This window comes from Clupea harengus, chromosome 14, assembly GCF_900700415.2.
Source record: "Clupea harengus chromosome 14, Ch_v2.0.2, whole genome shotgun sequence".
NCBI classification, from domain to species: Eukaryota; Metazoa; Chordata; class Actinopteri; order Clupeiformes; family Clupeidae; genus Clupea; species Clupea harengus.
The window spans coordinates 4,496,259-4,518,585 of NC_045165.1; the positions used below are offsets into that span (position 1 = coordinate 4,496,259).

The following is a 22,327-nucleotide window of genomic DNA, read 5'->3' on the forward strand; positions in this document are numbered from 1 at the left end:
TCTTCCAGGTCACAGTCTACATAAAGTCCATGCATTTCACCTAGACGGCCGAGCCGCCACTGTGTATGAGGAAGAAAGAGGCGTTCTGGGTGGCAGTCCTCCTGCTGTCCTCCTGCTCCTCCTGCTCCCCCTGCTCCCCCTTCCCCCCCTGCTCCTCCTGCTCTTCCTGCTCCTCCTCCTGCTCCCCCTGATCCTCCTGCTCCTCCTGCTCCTCCCCCTGCTCCTCCTGCTCCTCCTGCTGTCCTCCTGCTCCTCCTGCTCCTCCTCCTGCCCCTGCTCCTCCTGCTCCTCCTGCTCCTCCTCCTCCTCCTGCTCCTTCTGCTCCTCCAGTCCTCCTGCTCCTCCCCCTGCTCCCCCTGCTCCTCCTCCTGCTCCTCCTCCTGCTCCCCCTTCATCTCCTGATCCTCCTGCTCCTCCTGCTGTCCCCCTGCTCCTTCTGCTCCTCCAGTCCTCCTGCTCCTCCCCCTGCTCCCCCTGCTCCTCCTCCTCCTGCTCCTCCTGCTCCCCCTGCTCCTCCTGCTCCTCCTCCTGCTCCTCCTGCACCTCCTGCTCCCCCTGCTCCTCCTGCTCCTCCTGCTCCTCCTGCTCCTCCTGCTCCTCCTGCTGTCCCCCTACTGTCCCACTCCTCTTCAGGTTAACGGTGGTCGGGGTGCTGGGGTTGCGAGGGGCTGGTGCGAGGCAGTGGTTTTCCAGTTGCCCACACCCCTCAGTGGATTGGCCCCGCCGGTCTTCGTGTGTCTCCACCTCGGTCACGCTTTCACACATCGGGTGCTTTATGCCACGATACCACAGGACATGTTCTATGCACCCTGCTGTTATGTATTGTAGTAATGAAGAGGCTTGTAATACTATTCCAATAGTGCTTTACTTGAACTCGTACATAACCCGTACAGCAGCACATGTATATTCAACTTCACTTCTTCACTTAATCTGCATACATTAATACTGAATCATAATAGCCTGACACCTAGTGGCAGAGAATATAACACCTGCCTGGACCCGGGTCCACTGCTATGAATGTGCTCCCAGAATCACTCTTGCCACCAACCCTGGGCAAACGTCGGGAGCGTGAGCTCTTCCTGCTTGCTCTGGTTGAAGGTAGGGTCACCTTGCCGGGCATACAGACAAAGATCAGTGGCATAGGCACCCAAGCTCTCCTTCTCGCTCCGGTGGCGGCCAACCAGTGTATCTCTGGCGTCATCTGTGAAGATCCGCTGGCCAAAACGGTCAATGGCCGGTCAGCTGGCCCGCTGGTCCTGGCAGGATGGCGGAGTCGGTGACCTGCTGCTTCCTTGCCGTCCTGAGCGGGGAGCGCTCCTTCCTGTTGTCCTGTGGAGACACAGCCGGGCTGCGCCTCCTTAAGGCTCTTGGAATAGAAGGTTTTGGCCGTGCCCCGCTCATCTTACCACAGAGCACTCAGACGAAATTATACCAATAATTCATGTCACACTGGACAGAAAAAGGAGGGCGGTACACACAGAATTCTAACTTAGAACACAGCTATCCACACCATTATTATGCAATAATAACCCTGAGTCTCCCAATAATAACCCCAACCCTGAGTCTCTTTTATTATGTACGCAGAAGCTCCTCTCTCCTATGCACATTGCACATTGAAGACTTCATTTTGTTGATTGGATTTAATTAGCTAGTTCCACTGGTGGACTCAGGGTGTAACCGCCCCCCTTGGGTGCTTGCAAGTGCTCTTTATGTTGCCCCTGCAGTGGAGCAAACATGATCAAATCCCATCTCAGATGCTCACACAAATGAGAAAACAGGAACACTTTCTACAGAGCGGCCTACAGAGACTTTACAGATGGTTTGTTGAAATTCAAGTTCAGTCTTTCTGTTTGTTCACTGAACATCACCATAACCAAGCACACCCACTAACCTTAACCATAAACTGTAGTTAACAGAGTCTCAACAGATAGTTTGTTTATAATCTGAGCATCTCTAGATAGTGTATAGGGAACCATCCAACTAAAGTATGACCAAGAACACATATAGCATGTAATGGCTGTCTTAATTGTGAGTAAAGCAGCATGGTTTGCCTAAGAGAGTGCCTCGATATTTGAGCTTGTGAAAGGAAGTGCCTTCTTGGGTGCCCTGCCTTTTCAGGAGGGACAATGTGATAGTAATAGGTTGATAGTGAGCAAGAAAATATGACAAAGTGCCCTTTTGATAGCAGGATGCAATGCACAGGATGCAATGCAAGGCCATAAGTTGGCACGTTGGTAGCATTTGAGGTCTTGTGATTAAGACGTAGGGATGAAGCCTAGAGCAGGTGATTTACTAATATCATTGATTTATGTTTTCTGGAACAAAATATAGCTGTGATCTTCTGGGAAGTGGGACCTCTGTTTCCTCGGAACAGGAAATGGTCATAAGTTAGCCCACACTTTACTCTAAGATAAAGATGGAGTTAACACAGAGATTAAAGCAGACACTGTCATCAAGTATTGTTCCACATCTTAGAGGTTGTTAAGTGTTCTCCATATATATTTTTTATTATTCAAATAACAATTTACATAATCATCTTCATATTATTGCTTTACAGTAAAATGCATTGGTTGGATACATCCATTGATAGCAAGACAATACATTCAAGTTACACACCAATGTCTTTGAGTTAAAATGTCACACATCACTGAGTCCTTTGCCTTTTTCACTGGTTTCTGGAGAAGTGTCCCACACCGTGTTCCTCTCACAGTGCATGAGGTCACATTCAGTCTAGAAGCATATTCCTCTGTATTTGTGTGTCCGAGAGATACTGTGAGAATGTTGATTAGGACAGAGTTGTGTGTGTGTGTGTGTGCTTGTGTCTGTCTCTGTTTGAGTGTGCGTCTTCATGCAAGTTGTACAGTGCAGTCAAGCAAAGAGCAACTTTTTTTTTCCACTTCTTTAAAGTGTCTCTTTTGAAGAGGTATAAGGTGGAAATAAATTCAGGTGCAGACAGAAACAAGACAAGACTGCCAGTCAGCTTCAGTTTATCGCCACTGGCAACAGGAAGTGACCTCATACGTGACTCTCTCCCCTGCAGGGGATCAAACAATAACTGAGTCATTTCATGAGGCTCACTGTTCAGCTTTGAAAAATACTATGTATACATCTATAAAAATACCCAGCTAACAATTCAAAACTAATCATAAAATCTAACATTTACAATAATAATCATCATCAATTATAATAATAATAATAATAATACCAAGAGTAATATTAGTTGTAAGAGTAATTATAATCATCATGGCACACAAAAAAAAAGGGAGTTTTGAGAGGTAAATTGCAAAATGATAAAGATTGATTGTATGTACAAAAACCACATGGCAGATTTGGCCACTTTTTACATGATAAACGAGATGTCGCATGTCTCTACTTGTGGGTTGAATGTGTGCACCAAAGACAGTCTCACTCCAGGAACATGAGTCAAGTGCCATTAACCAAACGCATACGCAAAATGAGGATGAGGAATTGATGATGATTTCCCATCTTTCACAAAGTAATGTCACATTAATGCACCCCTTAGCTGAACTGAAGGGACATGACCCAGTTGATAGTCATTCAAATATCATTTTTTCATACTCTTTCCTCTAAGAAACCAGTGGGCCAGAAGTAAGGAACAATTATCATTAAGAGTCGAAGAATGTTTTCTTCCTTATAATAAGGATGAAACTTTTGAGCCAATCAGTCTATCTAGGTGTCCAATCAAAACATTGCGGCTTTTGTTTTGAAGTTTTCTCTCCCTATGCAGTATGCAACTATGCAGACACCACAGGGACCCATACGTATGAGGTCCATATAGCTTTGGAGCTGCTGTCTGCTGTATGAGATGACAGGGCAACTGGCTCTGTGTTGAAGCACTGCTGTCTCAGGGAGAAGTTCTCCCGCTTCGTAGGCACATGTTCGAGGACCTTCTGCTGTCACTGCTGCTGGCTGAGTGTGTCACCATCAGCGTCATTGTTTGCGATCGCACGTAGGACGTAAACAAACAGAGAACTTCGTCATCAAGCCACCACCTGTCGCTCGTGGTTTCCAGTTCCCACCAAATAAGACCCTCCTCCTCCTCCAAGTCAGAGAACACAGGTTCATCAGAGTGAGATGCTCAACGTGTGTGAGCATGTTTGCCTGTGTGTGTATGTGTGAGTACATTTGCCTGTGTGTATGTGTGTGTGTGTGTGTGTGTGTGTGTGTGTGTGAGTATGTGTGTTTTGTATCTGAAGATGTGTGTCTAATAGTTGGTGCCCCCAAAAGGGCACACTTATCGGAACTTTCTTCCCTCTGTGTAAAACTGCATATATGGAAATTCATATCATCTTACATATATATATTTTTATACGTCTTATATCTTATATCTATATATATATATATATACACAGTGCACATTTAATACAGTCACACTTTAATATAGCCTTCCTACACAACAGCGACAGCACTCTGTTCAAAACTGCACACCGACAGGTTACTGACTCACTGACACGACACAGGATACTTACTGACACCCTGTCACCCCCGGCAACAGCTTCAAGAGAAAAAAAAAGACATGAATGAATGAATGAATGAATGAATGAATGAATGAATGAAGTGCCCAGAAGTTGCCTTGTAGCTGCCAGTTTTAGGGAGGGCTTAGCTCACTCCCTGCCTTGAGAAAATGGCTTCTTGTTTAGGTATGCAGGCATCGCAAACACCACAAACGGTCCAGGGCGAGAGAATGAAATAAAAAAAAAAGGTAAAGGATGTACTGCAGAACACTGGAGGGCGTCTGGGAGGTGTGCACTCACTCTTTAGGGGAAGGAAGCACTGTTTCAGAGTGAGCGGTAATGTCCATTTGTACAACACAGTTATCCTGAACAGTTGGTTGTCTGTACACATTAAACAGGACTTGTAACATTAAAGTTACTGAATAAAAGTTGTAGTCCCCAAATGTTTTTTTTTTTTGTGTTGGCTTTTCAAAGGAATGCCCACGGTAGCAAACATGGGAGTCTGTGATGGAATCATTTGTTCACTAGACAAACACCAGGGGGCAGTCAATCCCTCTGGAATCTCCACCGCATTCCACACTGACAGGAAGTCTGGGGAAGTACTGTATGCGTATGTGCATAGAAACATGGAGAGGTGGAGAGGACCAACGAGCAATCAACACATCATGAAAGAAACATCACAAGACATTGGAGAACTTCATACAGACCCATGCAGATTCCACTTAATTCGGTGCTTGTCATTCTTTCCCCCCGCCAAGCTCATGGGAGCCAAGACAAGACCGACAAGGACCAAAGAAACAAAAATGTCACAAATCACTTGTCATGTACGTGTAGATCTTACTGTAGATGGCACTCTTGGTGCCATGTTAACATTTTCTTTCCTCTGGTGATTCTCTCACGGAAACAAAATGTCTTCCTTTGCGCAGGGATCTCCCATGCAGATCACAATATTCTTCCTCATCATCATCATCATCATCATCATCTCATTTATTGCACAGTGAGGGGGTTGGACTGTCCCCACCTTTTGTTAAAAATAAACAATCTCTTAAAAGTGTCCACACATTAATAAAGTGCAACATATTCATGTCACATCGGGAAACACAAAAATACTGCAAACCTAAAAAAAAAAAAAACATTTGCATAAAACTCCTTCGACTGAGACCTTAGCGTGGAGCAGCATTCCCATATGTCGAACACACCGACTGCAAGAGGAAGAGCGAGGATGAGGATGCTTGGGGAAAAGTGTGGGATACATGAGCGAAAGAAGCCGTATGATTGTCCACTCAATGGGTTCCGAGGTGACTGAACTGGATTGGTCTATGCCAGCCCGTGCCGACTGGGCTTCATCCCCTGACACCGTTCCTGCGCCGGAGAAAACAAAATGTCCTCCGTCCACTTGTGACATGAAGGAAGCTTCATGACGTGACGTGGAAATGTTCTGTCAAAGTCTTTGGTGAGCGGAGTGGTGGTGTCTCGGGTGAATAAATAGATGATAATATTGCACCTGTTTTTCTCTTCAGGATGATATTTAAATGTTTTGTTGTACTCTTCAGTAGAGATGGATAGTGCAATTTCTGTTGTTCTCTTCTGCGGTGTATATGGTAGATACCTAATAGTACGAACATGTTGGTTTCTCAAGTTGTTTATGGTCCATTTCAGTAGATCACAACTGCTTCAGTATACAACTGCTTTGTGCTTTCTACATTATCTCTTGCCAAATGCCATTTAACGTGAAACAGGTGAATTAATATGACTGCGGTCTCCTGGGTCTGTAACTGCTCTTTTAGTGATACCAAGGTGTGTGTGTGTGTGTGTGTGTGTGTGTGTGTGTGTGTGTGTGTTTGAATGAACTTGGACAACATGTCCACTTTATCAGTCAGCTAACTAAGACCAACAGAGATCAACTCCATCTAATTTTTTTAGATTTAATTGAGCAAAAATGGTACAACATTTCCAAAGGGATTACTAAGCAGCTTGCAGGCCACTAAGCCAGTGTGCGTCATCGCGAGCTTCGCATGGGAGTCTGCGTTTCGGCGCTCACAGATAATGTTTTGTGACACACTCTGCTGTGTCAGGCTGGGCTTGCCAGTTCCGTTTACTCATCACTGCTCAACACCAGACCTGATTCAAAGGGGTTTCGACCTCGCTGAGTGCTGATGTTTTCACCCTAGAAGAGATATGTGAGGGATACTACGTGTACACCGGACCACTTGGGTATCAGCGGTTTGAATGGACAATACAGGTCTTGGGTATCAGCGGTTTGAAGGGGTACTACAGGTCCTAAGCTAATCTCTATCTGCCACATCAATACTGAACTGATGATTACCATGCAAACAGTCATCTCCATCAATCCCTGTGTACTCAGAACATCAACTGACACATCTTTGAGTCCACTTATGAGGGAAGCTTACTGGCAGCACAGCACAGTACCGCCAATAGATGCTAAGCACTACAAATAAATACAAATATTTTTGAAGAACACTTTCATGAATTCCTCTGAAGTATTCACAGCTCTGGTAAGCTTGTTTATTCATGCAGGTTGGTGTTTTGAAGCAGTTTCAGACTTGTTCTTGAAACGCATTCACCAATTAATCTTTAAAGTATGAGTTTTGCTTCTGGGTAGCAGTAACGACATAAACATTGTTGCCTGCAGTAATCGTCAATGCCTGTCATGGTGTGGCATACAGAGATTAGGTGCGAAAAACAAACAAACAAACAAACAGAATCCTTCTGTTTTGTGCAAACAGGACTGGGCGTATTTTAGTAGGCTGTGACTAGAGATGAGTTTTCTCCGCAGTATTCTTAAGAGAGAATGGTACTGCACTACTCCTCAAAGACAGATGGACAGTGTAGCTCCCTTCAGTCCTCCGTTCATGAAGATATAGATAACAAAAAGAACCACTCTTTGGAGATTTCACAATTGTATTTTCCAGTTCTCAGGAGGGAGATGGATTATGATGTAATCAGTAGCGCTGTGAAATGGATGATATTGTCTTTCTTCAGAGTGATATATGGCGACGCGGTGCTCTGCTTACTCCTCAGTATAATGAAAAACGTGGGGCTTTGAAGCAGTCCTTCAGACGGGTATAAATAATGCAGCCGAACTGCGCTGCTCTTTTTGATGCAGGGGTTGTGGACATGTGTGAGAACTCCCTGTGGGATTCATCCGGCTAGGACGAGAGCCCCGCGCGGAGCCGCGCAGGACTGACGGGAGAGAGGGCTGGTGAAGAGAGAGACGCACGGAGCCGTGGAGAGGAGAGAGGGCTGGTGAAGAGAGAGACACAAGCCGCGGAGAGGAGAGAGGGCTGGTGAAGAGAGAGACGCAAGCCGTGGAGAGGAGAGAGGGCTGGTGAAGAGAGAGACACACGGAGCCGTGGAGAGGAGAGAGGGCTGGTGAAGAGAGAGACGCACGGAGCCGTGGAGAGGAGAGAGGGCTGGTGAAGAGAGAGACGCAAGCCGTGGAGAGGAGGAGAGGAGACAGGCGAAGAAGAGGAGGAAGGAGAAGTCATGAAAGAGAGAACATGTAGGCATGGTTCCAAGAGGGCGCTCGAAGAAAAATCCACACGCTCCGAATCTAAAAAGCTTCCCGTCCAACGGCACCGCTGCCTGTTAGTCGTAAAAGAGTTTCAGTTCTGACCAATCACGGTAGATAAAACAAAAAAAAAAACAGAGGTCTCTCAAACAAGAAAAAAAGTAACTGCACCCCTATTCTTTTTCTGTATTTGATGTTGTTGTTTTTGTTGTTGTTGTTTTTGTTGTTGTTTTGTTCCAAGCAGGAGCTGCCAGGTTGGATGACCAAGTGTGGGTGTGTTCCTGATGCTGACTCTGAGAAGAGAGGGAGGTGGTGGTGAAAGGGTTGGAGCTGCTTGGATGCATTCCAGCACACCCCGCCTCCCCCTCCCCCCACACACACACACACACCCACACCAGCCGCCACCGCCTAGGCCAAGCCCTCTAGGACCTACTGATCGTCCGTGCACATGGGCAGGTTGACGAAGGTGAAGACGTTGTACTCGATCAAGATGGAGAAGCAGAGGAAGATGACGTAGAGGACCATCACGTACACGCCCAGCTTGAAGTCCAGCTTCCACCTGTTCACGTGGATCGCCAGAACCTGCAGCACAGCGGGGGGGGGGGGGGGGGGGGGGGGGGGGGGGGGGGGGGGGGACGACACACACAACATGTTCATAGATGCATTCAGAAACATCTGCATACTACCATAGAAACACACGCAGTGTAGAAACACACACACACACACACACACCGTTCTGTACACAGTTATGTAATCAGCCATGATTGTGTAAAACAACACCTCGGTCTCTACTCACAGTCAGCCCTACTGATCCGAGTAACAACACCACTGAGTACACCAGCCCTTTGCTGTTGATCTGAACCTGTAACGGGCAACGGGGAAAGAAGTCATTACACAACCATCCTCCCTTGGCAGATAGACACTTGCTGATACAGACTGACTGCTGAAAGATGAGATGAATGAGGACGAGAAAGACAGAATAAAAGAGGACGAGAAAAAGACAGAATAAAAGAGGACAAGAAAAAGAGAATAAAAGAGGACGAGATAAAGACCATACGTACCGCAGAACCGTAGTCGACAGCCATAGTCTGGATCGCCCACGGGACCCCGAGACCCACTAAGATATCAAAGACATTACTGCCGATGGTGTTGGAGACCGCCATGTCTCCCAAACCTACACACACACACAAACACACACACACACACACACACGCAGACAGACACACGCACACACACAAATAAGGGGAAAATCAAAGAGTATCATTTTAAACAGTCACAGGGGTATCTGGCCATTTGTTTTGGTCATGAGGAAACATTAGCATATCAAAGCAAGAGAGAGAATCAGATGGAAGAGATAGGACTGGAGAAGGACGGGCACCTTGGCGCGCCACAATGAGGCTGGCTATGCAGTCGGGCACACTGGTGCCAGCAGCCAAGAACGTGATGCCCATGATGACGTCAGGGATTCCCAGAGTATAGCCAATGATGGTGACCTGGACGAACATAAACATAAAGTACACAGAGGTTCGTTGTTCGGAATGGTACTTTTACAGAAACATAAACATAAAGTACACAGAGGTTCGTTGGAATGATACTTTTACAGAAACATAAACATGAAGTACACAGAGGTTCGTTGTTCGGAATGGTACTTTTACAGAAACATAAACATAAAGTACACAGAGGTTCGTTGTTCGGAATGGTACTTTTACAGAAACATAAACATAAAGTACACAGAGGTTCGTTGGAATGGTACTTTTACAGAAACATAAACATACAATACATAGAGGTTCGTTGGAATGGTACTTTTACAGAAACGTTGACAGTGACTTGAGCTGAGGTTTCTCTGAAGCCTGCTGGTGATGCTCACCATCCAGACCATGAAGTAGGAGAAGACGGCGATCCAGACGGTGGAGAGACCGAAGGACAGCATGAAGAAGCGCTCCCAGCGGGGTTTGGCACAGTTGGGGATCGTGAAGTACAGCAGCAGCAGGATCGGCCAACAGATGAACCACTTCAACTTGTTCATGGCGCCCCCTATGGGCCATCAGGGGTAAATGGTCAAACTCAGAATCACGATCAGTAATTGGTGGTTTGGGTTGTGAGGTAAAATGAGCTAAGTAACTAATAACATAGAGCCTTCGATTCAACTACCAAGTATTCCGTTCATAGGAGCAGCGTCAGTGCACATACGATGAGGTATTAAGGAACATGGCGTCGTGTCCAGTATACCTGAAGCATAATGGGCTGTACAATGATACTAGAGTAATCTGAACAAGCGTTTCTGACATGTTCAGATGTTAAGTGTCCTATTAGCTCATTAGGAGGTGTCCATGAACACTAAATAAAGCGCCTCCTTAGATAATGAAAATGTGGGAGCAAACTGTGACAGCCATCCCAGTAAATTGGCTTGATTAAGGTGTATGTGTGTGTGCATGCATGTGTGTGTGTGTGTGTCCATGTGTGTGTTTGTGTCTCTGTGTGTGTGTGTGTGTGTGTGTGTGCTTTTGTGTGTGTGCTTTTGTGTGTGTGTGTGTGTTGGCCCTAGCACACATTTATCACCTGGCACACTGAAAGGAGATGACAGCTCCCCCTCCTCCGCCTCCTCTGCCAGCTTGTCCTCGGGTACCGAGCCGTTCTCCAGGGCGTCTGCTTTGCCGTCGCCCACCGCTGTGCCATCCATCCCGTTTGACACCTGCTCCAGCCGCTGTTGCTGTGTGCCCAGCAACACACCCACAGCGACGCCCCAGCAAGATGCCCAGTGACGTGAGAAAATGGGTTGGCAGAGACAGATGAGACTCGATAGGTGGCAAACACATGCTTAGTTGATGACAAAAAGCCAAACTTTAATAATTTAGTGGGTTTTTTTTTGTCAAGTAAGTAAGTCAAAATCGAACCCAAACCCAAAGAGTTTGTGTGCTTATATATATGTGTGCTATATATGTGTGCTATATATATGTGCTATATATGTGTGCTATATATATGCTTCTAAAGCTTAATTCTACTGGGGGTTCATACTTGACACACTACAGACGTCACTAAGATGGATGTGCATTCGAGTGATGGGCAGTATGAGGACACGTATAGCGATGTCGGAGTCAGACACATAAGTGAGCTCATCTCATCTCCACCAGCCCCACTGTGAGGACAGGGTGTTCTTTCTGTGGACACATTTAGCATGGGCTCAGATGAGAGGCCCGTCTGAAGTGCTGAAGCTCCGACTCTGGCCAATCGATTACGCATAAATGGTATTGACATCTTACTGGGTTACAGACAGAAACATTTAGATGCGAAGAGCTCACGCTGCTCGATGTGCATTACATCTTGAAAAATCAAAGGATAAGCATTAAAACGTAAAGCAAAAGAAGTATTGGTTTTCAAACGAAGGCTAAAACACACTAAAAGCAGAAAGGATTTGGGATATAAACGTTCGACTTACACAAGGGACACTGTATTCACCTGGGGCCCAAACTGGCAAAAGCTTCCTTTCCTCATTCCCTGCAACTCCTCTTTTCTGATAATCAGGTAACCTTCTAGAAACATCCTCTACCTCTACAGCACCCCGACCCTCCAACATCTACCCTTTCATTATTCCCTACAACTCCTCTTTTCTGATAATCAGGTAACCTTCTAGAAACATCCTCTACCTCTACAGCACCCCGACCCAACCCCTCCAGCATCTACACACGATCTACATCTGCCCTTCCTGCCCCATATGCCCCTGTCTGCCCTTCCTGCCCCAGCCGCAGCAGAGCCGCACCTCGTTGATAATCAGGCGACTGGCCATGCGCAGGCGGGTCTTGGGCCCGAAGTGATTGGTGATCATGATGCGCAGGCCCGCCTCGGGGAAGCGGTAGTGGGGCGGGCTGGAGCTGATCATCTCGTCCACCATGACCACGGAGCCGCGGCTGTACGTCTTTGTGGGCTTCACTGAATACACAGGGGCAGAGTGAGAACGACCGCGCCTCTGACACGGACACCGGCAGCCACACATGCACACGCACATACACCCGCGGTCTGGCACCAGTGGATGCCAGACGCCACACACACACACACACACACACACACACACACACACACACACACACACACAAAACACGGACACAACACACAGTCACCATCGGGCAGACACATCACTGGCATGCACTTGTATTTATTGTTATTGTTGTTGTTGTTGTTGTTGTTGTTGTGAGGGCTGTGCAGCTCATACATTAGCGCACAGACACGTGTGTTTGCCTGGAGTGGAGATGAGAGGATGGGAGGTTAAAGGGGAACTGGACATTATTCAACAAAAGAAAATAAAACATGATCAATAATGACATGATCAATAATGACAGATTGCAAATCATCTATAATTAACATTTCTACTGGTGTGAAATAATCTATAATAAAATTTCTACTGGTGTGAAATAATCTATAATAACATTTCTATTGGTGTGAATAAGTTATTACTATTGGGTCCTTTTGGCTTCTTATTGTTTGTTAAAACAGAAACAAAACTTTCAAAACAAATCAGCAAAAATAAAAATAAAAACACAAACAAAAGGCAAAATAACCAAAAAATAATAAAAATACTGTAGATGAGGTGAACGGTGCAATGGTTTTGTAGGAATGGTCATGTTCTATCCACTGTGTGAAGTAGAGTGCAAACAATTGAAGAAATGACTTGCCTAGTTCCCATTTAAGGCTGGATATGACACACAGAGGGTGAACACACACACACACGCTCACACATACACACGCTCACACCCATACGCTCATTAACAGAGACAGATGTCTAAGCATATGAACACACATGTACACACATGCATGCACCTACATATGCTTGCATACACAAATATGGAGACACAATGCCCTCAGCCCACAGATGTATAGGAGCCATGCACTCAAACAACACCACACACACACACACACACACACACACACACACACACACACACACACACACACACACACACACACCACACACACACAGAGATGTATGGGAGCCATGCACTCAAACGACACCATTCTTTCACTCTCCATCTCCCCTGACCTAAATGTGCACACTCAATGGGTATCGTCCTCACACACACACACACACACACACACACACACACACACACACACACACAAACACCACACACACAAACACACACACAAACACACACACACACACACACACACACAGACACTCACATACACACACACACAACACCCACACACACACACACACACACACACACACACACACACACACACACACACACACACACACCCACACCACACACAAGTGCACCTGTGCTCCACTAAAGCACTGATTTTACAGGCGAACACTTCTCATTAGGTCTCAGAGGGAGGGAAAGCCATGGCTCACATGATACAAGCGAGAAAGCACACAGCAAACGAACAGAGTGGAGCAGTACAACACAGCACAGGAGAGCGAACGTTAGCGTGGCTACATGCAAACATGGTGGTTTTTAGTAAGGCTAAAGAGACAGGCTTCACCATGTTACAGACTTGAAAGGCCAGGAGAGTTCAAGAGATGAGAAGGAGACCACCACAGCAGTGCAGTAAAGATTCAATAGTTCAGTGGTTAGGGTCTTAGGCACCCAGGAGGGAGAACCAGGCAATATCAGAACCGAATTAGTGGGAAAATTAAGGCAGATGAGCTTAGGCTCAAGCATTAAGCGAGAGAGGTTCAGAGTTTAGCTGGAATCGGTAGCTTTTTGGTTGTTAGAGTTGCTGCAGGTCCAGTGAAGCCAGTCTAGTTACCCTTACCTTTAGACAGGAGAGGCCATGATGGGTCATCCAAAAAAGCCTGATAACAATCATTACCATCCTCCATCTCGTTAAGCACCGTGTTGCCGTTCGCTACACCCTTGTCCTCCCCGCAGAAGAAGTCATGAATACTGGTGTTGAACCTGGAGAAGAGGTCACACAGTGTCAGCAAAGGACTATTCAGTTGCTTTGAAAAGAAGGAACAAATAAACATGTACAGACAGCTACACGCCAAGTCTACACGCAATACTGTCACACAAGGAACTGTGCAAATGATCTACAGGAACACAAGTGGACTGTTTACATTACATGTTTCATGTAATGTCTGTATATATTGAATGTTGAGTGAGTAGGTATGTAGAGGTTGGACTTACTTCATGATGAGAATGTAGCCTACATACATGACCACTAGGATCAGGCTTTCCCACCTTCAGAAACCATAAACAGATTTTAAGGAAGATTTTAAACAGGCTTTAAGAAAGAAATAACTTAATAAATGCTTGACTACCTATTATCTTAGCAATAAGCAATTACGTTATACTATATTTTATTGAGGATTAAGCACTTCTAATTTAACACACTGCTAAACTAACATACAAGAACACATTTGCCATCCGTAGCTAATCTTGACCCTTTGTGTAAATCATTACACTTCTGTTGCATAATATTTCACTATGGTGATCAATAGTTGAAAGACAACTAATAGGGCAACAATTAATTATCACTACCTTATTGGTAAATTAATACCTATACATTAACTAAGCTGTATTGGTAAGGTCTGTAGCTAGTAAACTGAAACAATGTCTGTTCATTTTATAGCCTTTATATGATTAAAACTAAATATAAATATCGATAAATAATTCAAACAGATGAGCACTTACCACACTATCTTTTCATCATATATGAACTGTGAAAATAGATGACAAATGTAGTTTTAGTTGAATGCACACCAGGAGGGTAATCTTTCTGCTTTACCCCTAACACAGTTCACTTAGCATATGTTGTTTCAGCAGGATGGATAGCATTGACTTTCACTTTCACTTTCACATTGACTTATGCTTGAACTCACAATAATGAGAGCCACCACAGAGAGAGTGTAGTAGAAGGAGTCTCGGAACACTGCGTACTTGGTCAGGAACACCACCTGAAAGAGAGCAACCAAGACAGAAAATAAATGGGAGTAGGAAATAGCCCGATTCCATCTCTGTAGACTCTGTAAAAATATCACTGCATTTGCCATAAAAACGCATTCGCTACAGCCACTGAGCTTCAAATGTCACAAAGTAGAGCATTCACCTCGTGGTGAAGGGCCTTTTTAATACCATCACAAGGGCTACCTCAGCTGACTGCATACACTTTTGAACTGCTGTTCAAAATCCTGCCGCACTCGCCTGCATTACGGTTTCCATATGTGTGTGTGTTTGTGTTTCAGGTTCTCTACGCCTTCCCTTTGCCTGGTGTGTTCCCTGCACCTGAGATTTCAATCTGTGTTTTGCTTGTGCTGTTCACCGGCTCCTGGCGCACTGACCGGGCGTTTCACCTGCTTTTCCAGATGGCAGCGTGAGCGGGGGATTTCAGAGGAATTATGTCACAGTCACAGAAGATGCCCATGGGCTACGCAGCGTTACACACTAACAGACCAGCTATGCAAGAGCACAAACACGCTCACACGCTCACATGTACACACAGACACACAGACACACAGACACACACACACACACACACACACACACACACTCACACACTCAAACACTAGCAGGTCTAATGACTTTCCACCCCTGGCTCCTCCCTACCAAAACAAATCTCATGAAACATATGATGTAAGGGCAGCGCGTCCCCTTTCGTGTCGTGTGCTAGCGCGGAGGGCAAAGCGAGGCCCCAGCGCTTAAAACAGCTCGTCATAAATAATTAACCACCCACTGCATGATGCTTACCAACTGCGGGGAAACAGTCTGTGGCAAAGATCTAACTCTTAATTGCTCGCCTTTAAAAAAAATGGAAGATAAACAAGTCGTTTGCTGGAGCTCTTCATTTCAAAGGGTGCTGTGAAGACAGGGCGCCCAAAACAAGTACAGTTGTGGGGTATATCAAAAGCCTGGGTCAGGCAGCACAACAAAAGAAAAGGCTTTTATGTAATTCAAAGGAACTGTACATACGGTGGGTACAAAGAAGAATTTTGAACAGTTGCTGAAATGTAGCAATGTTTGGATGTTTAAATGCCCACTGAAATTTAACAAAGCCCCCGTGATTTTATTCATGTTCGCTCCAAGTCTTCTAACCAGTGTGTAGAATGCAAAATTCTCAAATTAATACTACACTTGCTTTTAAAAATATATTTACTGCCCTTTATTTTGAAACAAATGACCTGGCTTTGCAGTGTAATTAAGCTGCAAGGACTAGCATAGTACTGTTGCCTTACCACATCTAACAAATATAAAATATACAATTAAAAATAGATGTTTCGGATGAACACATTAACGACATATTTCTTAGGTAGGAAAGCCTGACTGATTTGCAGGTTTCCACACCTTACACAGCGGTATCCAGACACAGATGTGTGCCTGTGCTTTGTCTTCCCCCAGCACAACGGGGCATGACAACCTCCACACTATCAAGCCCAACCCAATAACTGCCCCCACACAATCAAGCCCAACCCAATAACTGCCTATAGCTGGTTTCCACCCCTGCAGCCTAGAGTGCCATTGGACATTACTCGTGTATCTAGGCCAATGAGAAGAGGCCTTCACTCCTCGCTCGTGTATCTAGGCCAATGAGAAGAGGCCTTCACTCCTCGCAAGGGGTGTAAATAGAGTCCGTGGGCTTCAGTTCCAGTCCCATGTAGCCAGGGCTTTTAACCAAACAGTCTTTTCAGCACTATGCATTTCATCTGACACCTGACTCTCTTGAACAATGGTTCCTCATCCAACTGGGCCAGCTGTGGGGGTGTATGTGCACTCCCATTGGCTGAGGCTTACGCCGTAGTGATACCGCACACTGAATGACCTATGGGGCCCCTCCATGAGATGAGATTATGACTCTGGCATCGCTACCTTCATGCTTTACAAGAGTGTGCTTCAGAGCCCATTGAAAAGAACTGGGGTTGGCACAGAGCTCCAGCCCATAGTTTTGCTGCCGTTTCTTTGTTCACAAGCCAGCAGTCCTTTTATGTCAACATGTCTAGGGAACAAGGGGATTCCAGGCTCGCTGAAAATGTGACCAAAGAGACGTGGTGCTTGTGAAGTATACGCTACAGCTGCGTGCATTGTAGGTCATATACAGTATATACTGTATATGCATTTACATATCTGCCTTTCACAGATTACATAGACTGCGAGGACCACACAGAGGCTATGCACACAAAAAATTATGAATAACAAAGAAATAGCAGACCAGTTGGAATGTTCTAGAAAATGTTCATAAATAATCATGAAGGCAGACTAGAGTCTTTTATCTCATTTCTCCCAAAAAGTTCATGAAAACGCTCCTATACATTCCGGTGTAATCATATCAACCTGAAAATGTCAGTTCCTCGAGCCTATTTTTCATCCAAAGTTAAATTCTGTTGCAACAGAGATGGAACACACACAGAAAGAACACAAGCTCACCTGCCCGGCGAAGATGCCACACACGCCAATGATGCACAGGATGTTAAACACAGCCGACCCCACGATAGTGCCCACCCCCACATCTCCATGTGTGATGAACACACCTGCAGAGGAGAAAACACAAGGCAACTATGAAATACAGTCAAAAACGTAAAACGAATTATTTAAATCAGATCCCAACGACCTATGCATCGATGCCTGTATAACACTAAATATAGTGGTGTTACAGTGTACACAGTGTATACCTTGAGTCTATGGCCAATAATTACAGGAATGATACAAATTCAAGGAAGGGTTCATAAAATGTGTGTGTTTCTACGTGTGTGTATGTGTGTGTGTGTGTGAGTGTGTTTGTGTGTGTGTGTGTTGTGTGTGTGTGTGTGTGTGTGTGTTTATTGCTCATGTGTGTGTGTGTGTCTGTGTGTGTGTGTGTGTGTGTGTGTGTGCGCGTGTGTGTGTGTGTGTGTGTCTGTACATGTGTCCATGCGCGCATCACCTATAATAGAAGCAAATAGTTCTGGGGCTGAACTCCCGGCGGCCATGAAGGTGGCTCCTGCCACATCTTCACTCAGGTGCAGTTTCTGAAATATTTATCAAGAGGGATTTTCAAATTCCATTTAGTTATTTCCCCCCCCCCCCTCATGTAAATTATTGAGAAGACTAGCCTCAATACACAACAGATCACTTTATTTCACAAACACAGCAACAAGTAACATCTATCTGGACACACACACACACACACACACACACACACACAGCGACAGACAGACATTCTCTGGACATTAGCCTGTCCTTGAACTCACCTCACATATCTTCTCCAGAGACGTCACAAAGTAGTCATCACAGACTATGGCCAACGCCAGGAACATATAGAGTGCCTTTGGGGGAGATGACGACAGACAGAGAAACAGGGAAACAGAGAGAAAAAGAGAATGAGAGAGAGGGAGAATGAGTAAGGGATAGGGGTAGAGAGAAAAGACTCATAACACTGCCATGACTAATAATATGTCATACTGTCATATTGTCTAGGGCTGAACGATTAATTGCATTTGCGATTTAATCGCGATATGATAGAACGCGATTTTCTAACCGCAACGTTCGCGATTAAAAAACGTGGTCACAAAAAAAAAAAAAAAAAAATTAATAATTTTTTTTTTTTTTTTAAGATGGTACATTTTGCACACAGTGTTTAAAAAGTGCATGCCTAGTGTTTATACTTAAAATTACTTTTTTTAAATTACTTAAATGCACAGTGGCAAAGCCACCAATGTGTTGTTCTTGTTTCTGTAATGAGCAGTTAAATAAAAATGTAAAATGTGGGAAAGAATATTTTACACTAAATGTATCTAATATTGTGTTGGTCATATTTAAATCATTCATTACGTTTTGTTGGGGGAAAAAAGAGGATAAAAAAAAAATCGCATATCGAATCGCAATCGCAATATTTTGGTAAAAAATCGCAATTAGATTATTTGCCCAAATCGTTCAGCCCTAATATTGTCACAAACACACACACACACACACACACACACACACACACACACACACACACACAGACACACACACACACACAAAGTACCTTAAAAACTGACGAGTGCTATATTACTGAATCTAGCCAACAAGAACAACAACAAACTGTCTGGTACACTTCCAAACAATTCTTTGTTGTGTTATCTTGTAAGCTCACGTGTGGCAGAATCTCTCTCAGTGTGATGTCTATGCTCACGGCTATGGCACCAGCCCAGTACCAGCCCAGCACTGTAGAGTGGAGGGAGTTACTTAAGGTCGCACACGTCTTTTGCTGTGCAAGCCCCACATGGTGACACATGGCACCGGCCACGGGCAGTCTGAGGAACCGGCAACTGTTGTTTTCAGCAGAACAGGCCGACCAGTCACGCAGGCCTGACAGCGAGATGACAGAGTATTTATGTGTCTGTGTGTCTGTGTGTGTGTGTGTGTGTGTGTGTGTGTGTGTGTGTGTGTGTGAGACCAGTCACGCAGGCCTGACAGCGAGATGACGATGACGGTTCCCCCCTGCCCAATGGACAGAGACGGGCTACTTCACTGCGGGGAGACCAAGGGTGTGATGTCAAATGCAGTGCTACCTTCTCCATGGGGGTGGGGGTCAGGGTTAACCTGCCTTTTAACCAGCTTTAGACGCGCCGTGAAGTCTGCAGTATGGGTCAGGGTTAACCTGCCTTTTAACCAGCTTTAGACGCGCCGTGAAGTCTGCAGTATGGGTCAGGGTTAACCTGCCTTTTAACCAGCTTTAGACGCGCCGTGAAGTCTGCAGTATGGGTCAGGGTTAACCTGCCTTTTAACCAGCTTTAGACGCGCCGTGAAGTCTGCCAGTATGGGTCAGGGTTTAACCTGCCTTTTAACCAGCTTTAGACGCGCCGTGAAGTCTGCCGTATGGGTCAGGGTTAACCTGCCTTTTAACCAGCTTTAGACGCGCCGTGAAGTCTGCAGTATGGGTCAGGGTTAACCTGCCTTTTAACCAGCTTTAGACGCGCCGTGAAGTCTGCCGTATGGCCAGTGCTGGTGCGTGAATAGTTATTATGTTTTCTTCATGCAGATGTTTTGGAATGATATGTATGCTTGTATGCTAAGCCCAGTGAGTTTAATGATATGATGACTCAGAAACCACACTGTACTTCTGTGCGATGCCTTTGCCATATGTGGAACAGTAGCCGGCTACCTATATGAGCGATGCCTTTATTGTGTGTGTGTGTGTGTGTGTGTGTGTGTGTGTGTGTGTAGCTGGCTACCTATATGAGCGATGCCTATAGGAACTTTTTGGACACTGAAATACATTAATTTGTCACTCTTGCTTTCCATCACAGAGACAAAAACAGCATCTTTCTCTCTTTCTCTCTCTCTCTCACATACACACACACACACACACACACACACACAGACACATAGATACACAGACACATTCAGACCCACAGACACACACACACAGACACATACAGACCCACAGACACACAGACACACTAACAGACAGACAGACACACACACACACACACACAGACACATTCAGACCCACAGACCCACAGACACACACACAGACACATACCGACCCCACAGACACACAGACACACACAGACACACACAGACCCACAGACAGATGCTTCTCTTACTGCAAATATGTGCAGAGCGATGGCTCCTTGTGCGCGCTGTTTGATGGTGAACACGTCCTCTGGGAACTCATGGATGGCTGTGGGGAGAGAACACAGCAATCACTCAACACAACAAACAACACCACAGACACAAGAGCCTTCACACACACACACACACACACACACACACACACACACACGCTGGCACACACGCACACACACACGCCCACACACACACACAAACACACACACGCACACACACACAAACACATACCCCCACACGCACACTCACACACACACACTCACACACACACACACACACACACACACACACACAGGTGTGGTGTAGGCATGATGTATTGACACTGGCCCTCCAGCATGTCTGCAGAGACATAAAACAACAACACATTGCTCTCCTTTATGTGCGCCCACATTCACACCCTGGTGTACCCTCCACTACAATCAGTCACAAAATAATGAAACTCGTGGAGCAGCACGGTCTGACAATACACATTTTCTCTTGAATACACACAAAAACACATAAAAATGTCAAACACTCAAATTAAACCGCCCTACAAACACACTCACACACACACACATTCTGTGTTGCTGACTGGCCAACTGTTGGTTCAAGAGGCCTGTGGGAATGTAACACCTTGTTATCCCAACACAACAATTACATAACCTTAAGCTACTGCCGCTGTATAAAGTGCCCCCAAGCCCCGGACAGGGTGTAGTGTGTGCCGCCTTTTGCCATGGTCGTGATGCCGGCCAACAAACCCATGGCATTGGAATTAAGTAAGGCCGGGTGGCCATGCCAAGCGTGATGCCATCTGCTGCTCACAACCTGACCCAACTGAGCCCTTCTGCTCTCCGGGGGCATCGGGACGCCATGTGCCATGCGCTGTGCTCCCTGCGCCATGCCATGATGTCATCCCTGCCCGCTCGTGCCCTCCCAGGCTTCCTGCGCCAGCGCCGTGACTGTCTCCGCAAGGAAGACGCAAAATAAAACAACTGCAGGTTGGGGGGGGTGAGGGTGAGGGGTGGTACTGTCTAGCACTACACGCCAGGCACTGGTAATCCACTGTGCGTGCAGAACTTGTGTTGGTCCATAAAAAAACGACACGTGACGTCAGCCAAAAGCCCGAAGGTGAAGTTGCTAAATCAGACACATGATGACGCGAGACCCGAGGAGGAATAATTTTTTTTTTTTTTTTATGAACGAGGCTCCGAAATGCATTATGGGTGACAACCAACTAACGAATATCTGAAGAAATGCACATATGACAACCCAGTACCACAGCGCACATAGTCTTTGAAGAAGAGTGACAGGCCTTGGCCACACACTTGAAATAGCCCCCCCCCCCCTCCGACAGACAAACAGCTTTTAGAGTTTTTCTCAGTCACGTTGGTGCATTTCTCGAATCATTCTATCAGATTTTACCAAAAAAATTGCCTTTGAAATTTAATCAATAAATCATTATCAATCAAATGTAAACAATCAAGGTTTGCATGAAAAGTCATTCAGCAAACACTACAAAACCACTGAAACTAGTGAGGTGTATGGTCGACTCATAATGATCACTGGTATAACCCACTTGTATGTCATGACTTACACAATGAATAGATACCTAGATGTTTTGGGGGATAAGATAAAACAGCAGCTGATTGTACATACATTTTTGCATGAATGTGTACTTGCAAAACGTTAAAAAAAAAGAGAAATCATTTGCACAAGTGACTAGTTTGAAAGAATTTCAATTCAGATCTCAGAAATGTACCAAGCGACTGAGAGAAACTGTAATCTATATGTGGGCAATCATGACCATTTCTATT

The 22,327-nt window shown here is 45.4% G+C and overlaps 1 protein-coding gene across 2 annotated transcripts in view; it reads right to left on the reverse strand.

Annotated features, from left to right (window-relative positions):
* Nucleotides 1-7,884: 7,884 nt before the first annotated feature.
* Nucleotides 7,885-22,327, reverse strand: part of slc24a4a (solute carrier family 24 member 4a) — a 40,467-nt gene continuing 26,024 nt past the window's right edge. Inside the window, exons 3-17 of one of the 2 annotated variants that reach the window (XM_031580581.2) lie at nt 20,513-20,589; nt 18,173-18,247; nt 17,866-17,950; nt 17,370-17,473; nt 14,834-14,908; nt 14,646-14,671; nt 14,139-14,192; nt 13,765-13,907; nt 11,765-11,934; nt 10,567-10,717; nt 9,875-10,041; nt 9,386-9,500; nt 9,069-9,181; nt 8,804-8,869; nt 7,885-8,589 (exon numbers count right to left, since the gene is read on the reverse strand). In XM_031580581.2, coding sequence (XP_031436441.1) covers nt 8,437-8,589; nt 8,804-8,869; nt 9,069-9,181; nt 9,386-9,500; nt 9,875-10,041; nt 10,567-10,717; nt 11,765-11,934; nt 13,765-13,907; nt 14,139-14,192; nt 14,646-14,671; nt 14,834-14,908; nt 17,370-17,473; nt 17,866-17,950; nt 18,173-18,247; nt 20,513-20,589 — 1,574 coding nt within the window. In that variant the 3' untranslated portion in view covers nt 7,885-8,436. The remainder of the gene's footprint in view (nt 8,590-8,803; nt 8,870-9,068; nt 9,182-9,385; nt 9,501-9,874; nt 10,042-10,566; nt 10,718-11,764; nt 11,935-13,764; nt 13,908-14,138; nt 14,193-14,645; nt 14,672-14,833; nt 14,909-17,369; nt 17,474-17,865; nt 17,951-18,172; nt 18,248-20,512; nt 20,590-22,327) is intronic. The other variant, XM_012824503.3, reaches the window with a different exon arrangement.